This window comes from Ochotona princeps, chromosome 11 (genome assembly GCF_030435755.1).
Source record: "Ochotona princeps isolate mOchPri1 chromosome 11, mOchPri1.hap1, whole genome shotgun sequence".
Lineage (NCBI taxonomy): Eukaryota > Metazoa > Chordata > Mammalia > Lagomorpha > Ochotonidae > Ochotona > Ochotona princeps.
In genome coordinates, this window is record NC_080842.1 from 54,627,531 (window position 1) to 54,641,717 (window position 14,187).

At 36.9% G+C, this 14,187-nt stretch overlaps 1 protein-coding gene across 6 annotated transcripts in view; it reads right to left on the bottom strand.

Moving 5' to 3' along the window:
• Positions 1–1,256: 1,256 nt before the first annotated feature.
• PCDH7 (protocadherin 7) overlaps positions 1,257–14,187 on the bottom strand; it is a 386,862-nt gene continuing 373,931 nt past the window's right edge. For 4 of the 6 annotated variants that reach the window (XM_058670230.1, XM_012931426.2, XM_058670229.1 and 1 more), the window contains one exon: positions 1,257–5,593. In XM_058670230.1, coding sequence (XP_058526213.1) covers positions 5,217–5,593 — 377 coding nt within the window. In that variant the 3' untranslated portion in view covers positions 1,257–5,216. The remainder of the gene's footprint in view (positions 5,594–14,187) is intronic. The other 2 variants (XM_058670228.1, XM_012931429.2) reach the window with 2 other exon arrangements.

Consider the following 14,187-nt stretch of genomic DNA (forward strand, 5'->3'; position numbering starts at 1 on the left):
ATTTTTAGTAGAGGACTGATGTTCAAAACTGATTCACAAAGGTGTTTTGATTCCAGAAAGTATACGTCATCCTATACAAAATACGCTCCATTTTCACACTTGGGTAAAATATGATAAGGAAACTTCAAGACAAGGATATTTAGAATGTCTTTAGGTAGGCAGGTTTTTCTGTTCTGTTGAGATGGAAGAAGATTCAATATAATCTATTCCTACTTATTAGCACTACTATCTTTTTCTTTTAAGTATCTGAGTTAGGGAGCTGCAATGATGGGTTAAACAGTTAGGCCACCACATGGGAGACCTAGATGCAACACTGCCATGCTTGAGATCAAGACCCAAAATTCTGATCCAGCTTCCTGCTGACCGGCCTCCTTGGAAGCATTGAGTGATGGCTCCAGTACTTCCTGCTGTCCCAGGAGAAATCCAGATGGGGTCTTAACTCCTGGCTGCAGCCTGCCCAGTCCTTGCTGTTTATAGACATCCAGAGTGAACAAGCAGCTGGAAGACAACTTTGCCTCCTCTTTTTGCTGCTGTCTTTCAAATAAGTAATAAAACTTTTACAAAGTCTCTACATTGGAAGATCAGAGTTGAGAGATTGGAGAAAGGAAGATGCCTGACTTAATAGATGCAAAGTTAATAAGTGAAGAAGATAACTATGAACAGTTGGGCTACAATATTACAACAAACAGCAAGTGCAGTGATGAATAACTTTGAAAAATAGTAAGTAACTTAAAAAAAAAAAGACTCCCACTAAAGGAAAAAAAAATGAGCTAGATAGCCAAAATAAAACACTAATTTGAGCTTCACGCTACACCTTTCAGGAAAAAGTTTTGTGTCTTAACTTTTCTATTTGTCATGAATTTAGATTACAAATGCACATTTTCAATATTGAGATACAAATAGATCTACAATTTATTTTAACCTACATATGAAATTTCTGTAGTTTCCCCCGAAAAGAAAAAAGCCATTCTTCATTGTAATGATGATAGGTCTTTGAGATCTGAAAGCTAGCTAATAACTGAGGAATCATTTTAATTAAATTGAAGAATACAAGTTCCAGTCCACTTTAAAGACAAAGTAATGTGACAGTTGTGCATCGTACCCCTCCCCAAATTAGCAATTACTGCCACATTATCTTCCTTTCTGCATCGTAATTTATCCAACAATAAACCATCTAAAATCAAGCTACTACACGCATCCATTCACCTCTGGTCCAATCAAAACTGAATTACCTGTCAACAGAGAAGTACGCTTACAAGTGTGAAACCATTTGACCATGTTATAGTTTAATTTGCAGAGACAAAATGACAAGCAATTTATTTACATAAAACTGTACAAAAGCAAATTAAATTATGTAAAGTATTTCATAAATAGTTGGACGAGTGTTTAATACATTTCGCCATGTTTAGCATAGTTGCGTGCATAGTGACTCATAATAAACGATGATAAATTGTTCTCTGCTTCACTATCAACATCCAAGTAGCAGAACAATAGTCTATGATTAACATTACAAACAGATCGTACCACACTGAATGCAAGTGCTTTAGAATGGAGCAAATGTCCCCTGAAAGAAAACCCTGGTAGCTGAAAAAAAAAAAAACACGATGCCTTCCTCCATACGTCCTCTATAACTCTGCCTGTGTCAACCTCACAATAGATGTTCTATATTCATGATCACTTTTTTTTAATTCAAGATGCTTTGTTTACTTATCACTTGTGCGGTATGCCTAAAATGATTTAGCTCTCAGATTCCTCGTGAATCTGACGGTCCGTCAGACACGATGGCTGTTGGATTCTTGGCAGTTTGTTGTGTCTGTGTCTTTGATTTTTCTCTCCCTTTAACACAGCTTCCCAGGGTAGCCTTTCGGGCAGACATCCTTAGTTCTATCTCAGTTCTTGCTCCCATGAAGATAATGCCTCTCTTGTTTTCTGGAACTCAGGCAGCAGGCCAGTCGGAAACCATACAGAAATGAGATTTGGAACTTCAGAATGAGCAGCAGATTTTTAGACTGAAGCTATAGATGTTTTAATACACACAAATTTATATAGTTATCCCTTAATTTACAAATGTGTCTTAATGTATAATGCATGCAGTTCACTTGTGATTTTGTGTACAGAAAATAAGTATGGTATATATAACGTAAAAATAATGACACAGCAACTGAAAGAAATGAAACAAAAACTAATAAAGACAAGATTCAAATCAATATTTTACCTTGAAAAATGGATTGATTTTACCCCGATAGTATCTCTCAGTGTTATTCCTAAAACAAAAACTTTCAACTTTTAGTCGGCTTTAAGCAGCCCATATTAATGTTTTATTTCTTTTGTGAATGAGCAATAGTTAAGACTGGTCCATTATCTGAGTTTATCTGAAGGCAAATTTGTAATATATTATTTATTATTTTCAGAAAATAAACATGGATAAATATACAGGATCAAAAAAGTTGGGAATAACCCATCTCCCCTCTTTATCCAAACCCATCAACATTTTTTTTTTACCATTAACAACAGGTATAAAAGGCACAGTTGCTTGTTTTGCATTCACTCATTTATTTTTTTTGTTTTTTTTTATTTTTTACTGATTTTTTTTTCAAAAGCACTCTTTATATGGAGTGGCACCAGATTCAACCTATTCAAAATAAAAGTCATACAAACACAAAATATATTTCTGTGTCATGCCAGCTCATTATATAATAAACATGTTATGATAGCTAATTCTACTAGAATTACTGCAAATACTTACAGTACACTGAATTTTATTCTGTCACACCCACTTTAGTTCTAAAGAGAGGTCCACGAGTTAAATGAGAGTGGCGTTGCTGTCTTGAATATGGTGCAAATGTCATTGGGGAACATGGATCCATTAATCCAAAGGTCCAATATGACCCGTATTAGCTTCATAGACAACAGAAGGATTTTAAGACAGAATGGAATGAGCTATCTAGTGCTTTTAAGTGTTTCAGAAAAGAAAGAAAAAAGCATTAAAAATGTGCTGAATATCTGTGTTATGCAATTATTTCCTTTGTAACGTGCAAGAAAAATATGTATACATTTCATAAGTATCTTTAGAAGTGTTTTGTCTTATTAGGTACTTACAGATTATACAAGGCAGAACTGCTTCAACGTAGTTTCCTAACAAAGCACTAAATTTCATCTTTTCATAGTGTAAATAATAATCAAACATAAACATGTTCAATTATTGATATTTTAGTCCAATGTTCTTGTTTCAGTTACATATCTGTTTTCACTCTACTTATTATACATGAACTAACATCAAAATGAAAATTCGATTTAAGAAAGAGCGTAAAGAAATAACCCCAAAAGAGTACCCCACTAAAGACAGAAGTGGTTGTCAAAGATAAGTATTTTGATGATGAACAGTGAGTTGTCAACCCACAGTCCAGGCTGCTTTACCTTATAGTCTAAGAAATTTTGTAACGCATGAAACTACCCAACGCTACATTGTTTCTACAGTTTGCTAGAGAGCCATCGAGGCCATGCCATAACCAGTTCACAATCATTCAGGGACTACAACATCAGTTCTCTTAGCCTGTTATCCCCTACTCTGTCCATGGATTGTCACTTTCATCTGAATGTCCCAGCTCCATTTTCAGCTGTATTAATCATCTTCTGTAGAGCATGCGGCTCTATTTCTGCATATTCAGTTTCTACTTATTGCACTGAAAACAAACAAACAAATAAGCAAACAATGTCTTCCAACTCTGAGATGTATATTCTGTGAGAAAGTTCACTGCCCAGAATTAATTTCTTTCATGCTCAGTCTGGATTTATTGAAGACCTATATGTTAAATAATGCTCAAATCACAACAGTGACAGTGTCGACTAAGATGTGGCATTGTTTCAATTCTGTATCAAAATAGTTCTATATTGCACACATTTTAAAATTAATGCACTTGTGTTGCATGGAAGTGTGCACTAAGCAAGTGAAAAATGTAATTGCAATTTGAAATGTGGATATTAAGATCAGCATTCATTGTCCAGATTTTAAAATGGTAACGGTGAAATCAGCTAATAAGAGTGTGTAGCGATTCAGCTTTCTGTTCCTACCTGAATACCCATAAATACTGCTTTAAAAAAGTAGAACCTTCCCTGATCATTTTGTCTGAAACTAAACCTGAACATCAACCAAATGCCTATTTCAGTAGCAAAAATATGTCTTATTGAATATTTCTTTTCTGAGACCTCAAATAAATGCATCTTAAAAGGAGAAGCATGTTCTCTGAGCATAGAGACAATATAAAACAAACCAGTATTTGACTTTCTGTGTGTGTATGGTTCAGTAGCCTTTGTTTAATAGATTTCCACATCAAGACCAAATCAACTTCATGATTTCCCTGATCTGCCGTGTGATCTTTGGCCTCTTAATGACACAATGGTTCAAGTTAGTTGATAATAATGGTCCTGTTCTGAAAAAAAGAATGTAATTTTTAAAAGTCGTAATTAGTATAACTGATATATGTAATCAAGATTGTGTATATTCTAACAATATTCCGTGAATGTATGTAATTGAAATTGATGCTCTTGACCTGAAAATAACAATGTATTCCATTTTGGGATTGCCATCTCCCTGTGAGTATGTTTCGCTTTCAGTCTTTGTTAGACTATTAAAGCTGTGATCTTCTGAAAATGATTTGCTTTTTTAATAAAGTCCCCTCTGACAAGGGCATACTTTTAAAGGGACTCTGTCATTTTTCAAAGGGTTGCCTTGAATGATGGGAAATCATATTCTGATGATAATATGTTTGAAATATATTTTCCTGCCCTGGTTTTTAAGCCGGCCGGATGACACTCAAACAAAATCAAAGACACTATAGTCATGCTTCAGCTTAGGAACCATGAGAGTGTGTTGTGTTCTGCTCATCAGGCTTGTTACCATGAAAGAAACTTGCAACTGTCCTTTTTTTTTTTTCTTGGAAGGGTGTGGGGAAAAGAGAGTGGGTATTGGGGTTCAGTGAAGGGGGCAGACATGCAAATACCGGGATGGTTTCTACATTGTACATTAGCATCAGGCTAACAGTATCATTAAATGCCTGATCTGGAGGCAGAAGTGGCAGGCAAAGCTTCGTCTCTTTGGTAGCCCCCTCTTAGTTACTCTACTTTGTAAGGTTTTTTTAATTTATTTTTTTGTTTTTTTTTGCCCCATATTCTCCTTCTCATACATGAAAAGAACTTTGCTCTTGCTCCTTGACAGCCTACAGGTAAACTTCTCTTCTAGTGAGAGTGTTGACAGGAGATGGCTTATATTCCCCTGTTTTTGTCAGGGGAATATCCTCAGGATTGGCTTCCTCATTTTTGCTGAAACTAGCTGCACTGAAGGTCTCATAGGATGAGGTCAACTTTTTGTTCAGGAGGTTTCTGTTGCGGTCGCCCATGACAGCAGCCTCGCCATTGGCCAGCTTCTCCTGGCTTCCTCGTTCATCAACAGGCATGAAAGTGGAGAGTTTGGGCTGGCTCTTCTTCCTCTCCGGGGACGTGCGGACAGGCATCCAGCAGGAGTCTGAGTGGCCGTACTCGTCACATTCACGAGTGCACTTCCCAGTCATGGCTACATCTGGAAGAGGCCTTGAATCTGAAATCCAAGAAGGAGAAGTGTGTTAAATTTAGGCATGCTCCAACAGACATTCCTGATGAGAGGAAACTAAGGAAAAAAATGTGCAAAAATCTGCTACCATTCTCAATAGCCTGCAGGTCATCATCCGATAGAATGGGTTTTGGTTCATATGTATTAAAGATAAGGTTTTGCAAAAACATCTACGTAGAAACGATGGACAGCATGATGAGCTTTCGTTTCTGGAAGGGTTATGCCATTCCAGGAGAGTCTTAAGTAGAGGCTGCAAGTATGCATATGTATATTTGGATGAGTATAAGCTTTATTCATATCCGCAAGAGTTATTAAACCGAACTAGATAATTTTCTGTATCTATAAATTATTCCAGAAATGGTACGCAGTTTCCAATTGAATTCCTTCTTGCTTATACATTATTCATGGCATGCAAATATGCAAAACCTTATATTTAAAATACATTTTGAATACATTTCAAAGACATCAGGGTGGCTCAGAAGCACAAGCTAAATTGACATCACATTGTGCGGCAAAAAGTAAAACTGCAAAGGACATGTAGGTCACAGGTTTGAGTGTGTCAGTGGTATCCCCATCCACCTGCCTGCCCCTCTCCAGCTCTCACTTCCTCCCCAACTGTGTCAAATGGCCTAAAAGGCGCTACAGAATAGTCTCATGAGTGTTGATATAGAAATACAGTTGCTAATGCATTTGGTGTATGAAAATATTACCTGTACTATACTGGATATGTGTAGCCAAGTTTTTAAACTTTGATAAAATAGCACGTATTTCTAATTAATGTTGCCCAATGGTGTGGGAAAAAGTTTCATTCTAAAAAGCTAAGTAACAGGTAGGGCATTCTTAAGGATCAAATTAAAGATAGTAGCTAAGAATTATTTACATGTATCAATAAATTATTTTTGCGTCAGCCTTTCAAAAAATAGTTATTATTGCAATATCAAATTTTTATAGACTGTGTATTTGCATGCAAATCATGAATAAGACAGTAAAACCTGCTCTATCTCAACAGATTAATGATAACAACCTATAGGGTTTCATCTAATTTATAATTTACTTTACTTCCAGGCAACAAACATGGTGTAATTATACTACAAATTCTATCAAATCACATAACAATATTATATATTCCAACATCACCTTTTAATGAGAACTAATCATTTCTTTAAAATACTTGGAAATAAAGAGCATTTTTAACCTCTGCAAATATAACCACAGACGAAGCAGTGAGATTTCAATATGCATAATCTTGGGTAGATACAGTTTGGGAATGAAGGAATAACAAAATTATCCCTAATATATTTATATCCTCTGCCTTTGTGCACATTATCTTACATGGTTTAACATTTGAAAAGGATATTTCAGGAGTTTTATTCTGCTAAACCTCCTAAATCAATGATATCCAATAATGCACGTCGCTTTCCCCTTCAGTGATGGATAACTGAAATATTGACATTTGTCAGCCCATCGATTCTTGAACCACAGTGGCCACAGATATTTTTGCCATGTGCTGAGAGTACACAAGGAAATGTCAGAGTTCTTCCCAGGCAATCCAGAATTTCGTTACCCTTTCCTGAGGGCACACTGCAAAGGTGATTATTTATTGTAGGTACAGATGCTGTTATTTTAAATGGGCACATCCTCTTAATCTCATTAAAAATTGGGAGAAATGCCTTACTGTTAGTTTCATTCTGCTAAATTCCCTATGTCTTCCAAGTATGCATTTTAAAGTGACTGAAAAAATAAAACTTTCGGCAAATGTTATGATTTTTGCATTCCAGTTGAGTTAAATGAGAAGGCTATAAGTTCTTTAGAAATATTTCCTATCTAAAGGTATTTTGTTCTCTTTGAAGCTGACCTAAATGCTTTGAACAACAGTAACAACAAAGCCTTTAAAAATGAAAACTCTAAGATTAGGTCTTTTTACTCTAAAACTTTCTTTATTCCTTCATCATTTTAACAAATTCAAACTTGTATCTTCCTATCATAGTACATAGGGTATCTACAGTAATCAAAAATTTATTTACAAAATAGCAAAACCCTTTATAAATCTGATTGTCGTTCCTTGCAGAAATGACCCAGAGTTGCCTCCAGTCATTTAAGTTTATTTATGTCTCACGCAATGCCTTGGGTCACTCAGACATAGCTTAACCAGGTAGGTGGCTGTTTTTCAATGGTTCAGTTTTCTGCCCACTTTGAAATTCACTGCATTTTGTTTTCTCTATGAGAACAACTTAAAAAGTGCCTTAAAAATATGTTAGTGTTCAAACACCTCCCAATTGATGTTTAACATGTACGTATCTGAATTACCCATAGCTTGCTCATCAGAAATTACATTCATTCGCAGTAACTTAACGGTAAATGAGACACTCCTCAGTGTTTTTAGCCAGTCTCCGTAATCTGGAGTGTTTACTGATAAAACTGCTCTCCCCTTACTGCTTTTAACGAAAGGCAACTTGTCATCCACATGCGGCTGCCACATCTCCATCCAGGAAGCATGGCTTTTAATAAGGAGCTCCTTTCATTTCCAAAGTCAAACTCTTGATTGGGGACCACAGTGGAAGCGGACAAGCCTAATTGGCTGAGACAGATGTAGTGTTTGTTATCAAATTTAGAAAATAATCAAGCAAGGCTGTAAGAGATTCATCATGAGCAATCAAATCTTCCCATTTTGATGACTAAAATGAATCTTCAAAAGAAACACTGATGGTTAACAAATGCAATTTGTATTATGATATGATTTATTAAGGTAAGCCGTGAGCAGAATAGTTTGTGTGTGTGTTCATATGCTTTATTACTTTAATTGAGCAAGCATACATTACAAATTTTTTGAAACACAAAATGGTTTTTAGAAGCTCTCAGAGAATTATCAAATATAGTTCTTGTGAAATACGCACTTTTAAAATGTTTGTGTTTTTATGATTCTAAATTTCACTCATTTATTATTTCATTTATTTAAATGGTAGAGAGACAGAGACAGATAAATAGAGACAGAGAGATGTCAACTGTAGCAGTTCACTCTCCAAAAGCCCAGAAGGATCATGACTTAGTTTAGTAAAAGCTGAGAGCCGAAGCCAGTGCTTGCTACCCAAATGGCAGGTACCCAACTGTATCAGCCACAACCTGATGCCTCTCAAACTGTGTATTATCAAGTAGTTGGAACCAGCGGGGAGCTGAGGTTTCAATCTGGCACTCAAGTATGTGATGGGAAGGACCCAAGAAGCATTTTGCCTGTTGCAGCAAATGCCAATTCCCTCTCTTTATGTAAGATTGCAGAAGCAGAGGTCTCCCACCATCAGTAATCTCCTGGCCTTTCTTTGAAGGGTTTTTCATAAGACTTAGGAACATTATTTTGTGCTTTAGTCTAGTATAGCTTTATTTTGACTACAGTGAAAGTAGAAAACAGCTAATCACAATGTTGTCAGTTACTGTTGTGGAAACAACACAGTCTAAATGTTTTATATGGAGCTGTGTTCTCTATACTCGTGTCTTACAATAAGGCCTGTTCTTCAGAGGCTTTTCGCTTCATGTTTATGTCGCATCAGACTCCGAACAGTCTGACAGTAGATATGGTGTTCATCATAAGTGTTCTTCCTGAACATTACTTGTAAAGTTCTTTTTCTAACTTAAGATGAAGAGTGGTAGAGCAGTATATACAGAGCCCTCATGTCAGCTGATTCATTCTCAAAGGTCCACAATTGCCCTCACCAGGGCCAAAGCAGGTGCTGGAAATGCAATCCAGATCTATGATGTGTGTGGAAGGAAGCCAGCTGCTTGGGTAGGAGGCTGAAGTAGCCAAGCACTCAGATACAGCACAGGAGCATCATACTAGCTGGACCAAACACCTGTCCTAGAGTTTCCATTCCTATCTTGTTATGATATTTAATATAATTCATTCTGCCATTTTAAAGAATTAGCCTTTTATTAGACAAAGTTAGCTTCCTCTCAAATGCACATAGATTTAAGTACTAGAGCAAACAATGTATAACACATGAAACACATTCTTGTATATCATTCCTTTTACTCATTACCTTAACTAAGTTGCAAAGAGAATGGAAGTAGTGAGGAGTCTAACATACGGGAGGCCAAAGATTAGTGATTTGACTTTCATCTTAGATGTCTCCATTACATAAATTGCTCCTTCTTAAAATAAAATAGCTGGCCCAGCACAGTGGCCTAGCAGCTAAAAGTCTTCGCCTGTATGCGCCAGGATTCCATATGAGGTGCTGGTTCTAATCCCAGCAGCCCTGCTTCCCATCCAGCTGCCTGCTTGTGGCCTGGGAAAGCAGTCCACTATGGCCCAAAGTCTGGGGACCCTGGGGACCCTGCACCAGCGTGGGAGACCTAGAAGAAGTTCCTGGCTCCTAGCTTCGGATTGGCTCAGCTCCGACCATTGTGGTCACTTGGGGAGTGAATCACCAGACGGAAGTTCTTCCTCTTTGTCTCTCCTCCTCTGTTTATCTGACTTTCCAATAAAAATAAATAAATATATAAATCTTTTGCAGATTAATTACTGCTATGTACAGCTATAAGAAAAATCTACAATCTCCAGAGCAAAAAAAAAATTAATACAGAAAATGCATGCCATGATCTTATCACTCACTAGAAACAGTGATACAGCCTTCCTGAAACAACACATTTCCAAAAGTGGAAAAAATACATACATTTTAGAAATCTGGATCTCTCCCTAAGAATATTTTTTTTTTGGTTTTGTGACTCAAGCTGATGATTTGTGTAGAGGTAATATGTTAGTGGATGTTGTTTCAGTGACCCCCACGACGTGACAGCTACTGCCTGGAATCATCAGAAATAACAAGTCCAGATTTTCAGAAGCTTTGAATGTTTCCAGTAGTTTTCCTAAGAAACCATTAGCGGCTTCATTAGAAGAGAGCACAGTGGGCTTGTTGAAACTTAGCTCCATCCCAGCACAGATGGAAGGCGTGCTGCGTGTGCACCCTGCTGGAATCTTACACTCCTCTTACTCCACTCCTGAGACTTGACTTGGAATTGAAGATAAATGGGTCTCTCCAATTACCCAGGGAAGGTATGAACATGTGACATTCAGTTTTAAAACCTTTTCACTGAATTTTGAAAATCATTTTATGTAATTCCACGTGCATTTTTTACTGATTGGTTTATAAATTTATACTTAATCTCCAGGCATGGGAGGTAAAAGGACAATATTAGTCACTGCCTTGACTTCTCAGATTTTCAAATAATTTATCCACTTTGTTCCCAAAATCAATACCACTATGTCTCTAACATTATTTGGAAAAAATCCTACACAGCATAAGTTGTCGAATTATCTTCTGTTTTGTAAAGAAAATATAAACTAATGCCTTTCCTTTTTTTTTTTCTTAGAATTTCTCTTTCTTGTTATACGTCTCAATTTTTTGATGTATTCAGACTTTATTTTTCTAGGTGAACACTTAAATTCTGGTAAAATTTGATTATATAAAAACACAAACAGGAAAAGTAAATGGGAGGCATTTGGCCTACTGGTTAGGAAATCAGTTGGTATGCCTGAATATGACCTCTGGCTTTACTCTGAATTCCACCGTTCTTCGAATGTATATAGTTGGTGGCAGCAGGCAATGGCTAGACTACTTCCGTCTGCGCCACCAGTTGGAGACATGGATTGAATTTCTGGCTCCTTGTTTCTGGATATCTCAGCTATGAACATGGTGGGGTCAGAAACATCAGACAGACAATCCCTACCTGTCAGTCTCCTTTTTATCACTCAACTAAAATGTAAAAATTAAACATTAATATAAAGAACAATAAGAAAAGAAAAATGAAAAACAACTGGAAATTATTTTTCAATTATTTCTACGTTGGCTTTACTTTTACTGGTCTAAATAAACATATTGTCTGTCAGTCAAAAGATGAAGTGCTACATGAGTATTACCATATTAGTTTCCTTACAAATTGCAACTGAGAAGAAATTATTAACCAAAGGTTGATTAATCAAAATTATTTACCAATTATTTACCAATGTTTTACTATTCTAAAGAAAACCTACAAATTCACATTGAGTTGGACTTGGATATTTTTGACTAAGTGACTGGGAGATTCTTGCCTTTTACTCTTGGGGGATTTGGGAAGGTTATGGAAGTGAGCATGTAACACATTATGGCTGGAGTGAGAATCATGATTCAGACAAGCAGTTTGTGACCCTCTGTTGTGCTATTACTTTCTGGAAAACAGAAAAATGTCTAGGTTTGAAATTTCACTGAGGTTGGACAAAGTGGTTGAAGGTCCTCAAGAATGTACTTACTCATTGTCACAGAATCATCTGGACCCCAATCAAAATAAAGAGGAGATATGGAACTTTGAGTTACTCAGCCCTCACTTTGGAGATGTTGGCAGCACTACTAAGCACTTCCCTTGAAGCAGAGTGAAGTTTCAAAAACAGATCTGAAGATCTAGCACTGTGCAATCTCACACTGATTTCCACCACACATAAGTGGTGACTTTAGATATGAATGATTAGAGCCTCAAGTTCCTTGCTTTGGTCTCAGTGTGATATCCCTCCCAAATCAAATTCCAAAGTCCACATGAGACTTGGTGGTGAGATGAGAATGGAAACACTCTGATAATGGTGATTCACTGATGGACCTCTGAGGAGTGATTAGGTTGGGCTATGTCACTAGCATGAAGCCCCTTGATTGATTCTGGTGGCTTCCTCGGGAAAAGCAGAGAGACCACACTGACAAGACACAAGTATGGGTAGATGAGCTTTCACTGTGCTTCCTGCCAGGATGTGATGTAGCCAAAATGCACTTCTACAAATGGATTTGCATTATGCTTTGACTTCCAGCCTCCAAAGCTGTGAGGTAAATAAATCTCCCCCTCTTTTTTCCCACAAAGTAGCCTGCCTCATATGTTTTTTGATAGAATAATGAAAGTTGTTGGATGCAGATGTGAAATTTACAAAACATTTCTGATCCTTCGTTCATTGCAACGTATACTGGAGCTCCTGGAGAAGTCCTTGGATTCATTCCAGGTGTTGAGCAATTCGTGAGTTGTAGTTGCTTCACATATCCAGTGTCTACATATGTGTCAGTAGATCTGCTATTCTATTTTGCTTGTCTAGTAGCACTACTGCATTTATGCTAATAGATCCCACAGTTGCTACCTATTAGAAAGTCATGCTGACTACAAAATCATGTACAGCAGACCCCCTGAACACCTCTCTCTTAAAAGTTTGTCCAAGAAAATCTATTCAGTATGTATCTGGGATTCCCAAACTTCAAGGGCAGAGGAACTATTACTTGTTCTAAAGAGAACTGTAGAATTCTGTTTACATCCTATATGAATCATCTAAACGGTTCATCATTCCACTTGAAATTTTCTGCTAAGATACTTGGTTGTGGTATCTTGCTTTGTCTTCATGGGCAAAGAAACAGAAGCATTATTTTAATTATGTCTACTGTTAAAAATAAATTATTATACGACTATGTGGTTGTCATATTAAGAGCAGAGCAAATAGCTAAAAAATGGGGCACTATTCATACATCAACAACAATAAGACCAAAAAACAGTTCAGTGTGAGTTTTGAAACTTCCATGATGTCAGTGCACTGTTTCAAAATGCAAAAGAACAGCAAAAATTCCCCTTATCTCCCTCCATGTAGGCCTTTGGAATGAGAGATTACTACTCAGACTGTCAAGAGTTAGATGCTATTTTCTAATTCCTGAAGCCAGCCTAGCTCTGACACCCACAATGTAGCAGAGGCAACAACTATGTTATTTGTGGCTGAACTCTCCAGAGGCCCATCAGCTCTTGCTTTTGCTTTGAGAACTCTGAGCTGGCCATTCTGAGAAAAGGCCTGTTCTGGTTTGTTGAAGATGAAACTCTGCTCGGGGAGGAAACAAGCTCTCTCAGCAATGCCCAACCTCAGCCAACCCTTGCTATATGTGGCTTCAATAGTGAGCCAGGTTAAAAATAGCAGAAGAACCATGTAGTTAATTCACAGAAGTGTGAGAAGTACTAAATACTTGTTGCTTGAAACCACTGAATTATATCTGTCTGTTTATTAATGCAACAAGATATTACAAAAATAATTAATCATGTGTTATGCTATTTGCAATAAACAATTTATATGATGTCTGAAATCTGGAAATAATATATTCTTTTTTTCTCCTTATCATGAACAATGAATTGGCTAATATTGCTGCAAGAACAAAGTTTCAGCAGAATTCATTTAGTTATATAAGCATATTTCATTAAGAAGTTCAAGGAGGGAGATACCATAAAGATCTTGGAAATACCAGTCTTTAATTACAGAACTTCATTGTCTTATACCTAGGGGTGCTTTAGTTCAGGCTGATGCATCAAGACAATATTAAAATGTTTAAACATCTTTGAAAGCATCAGCAACTTTCCCCTAGACTTTAGGCAAAACTCAGTTTAACTGCAATTGAATATATTTCAAGAAGCATTTAGTGCCCTAAGGCTCAGACCACTGTCATCCTGAATGTGGCATTATCGTATACAGTGGAGACTTTGTATGCCACAACTCAAGCAGTCTTGCTGCATCAACTCAAACAGGAATCTGCTGGTTGGCACAGGAAAACTGCTCT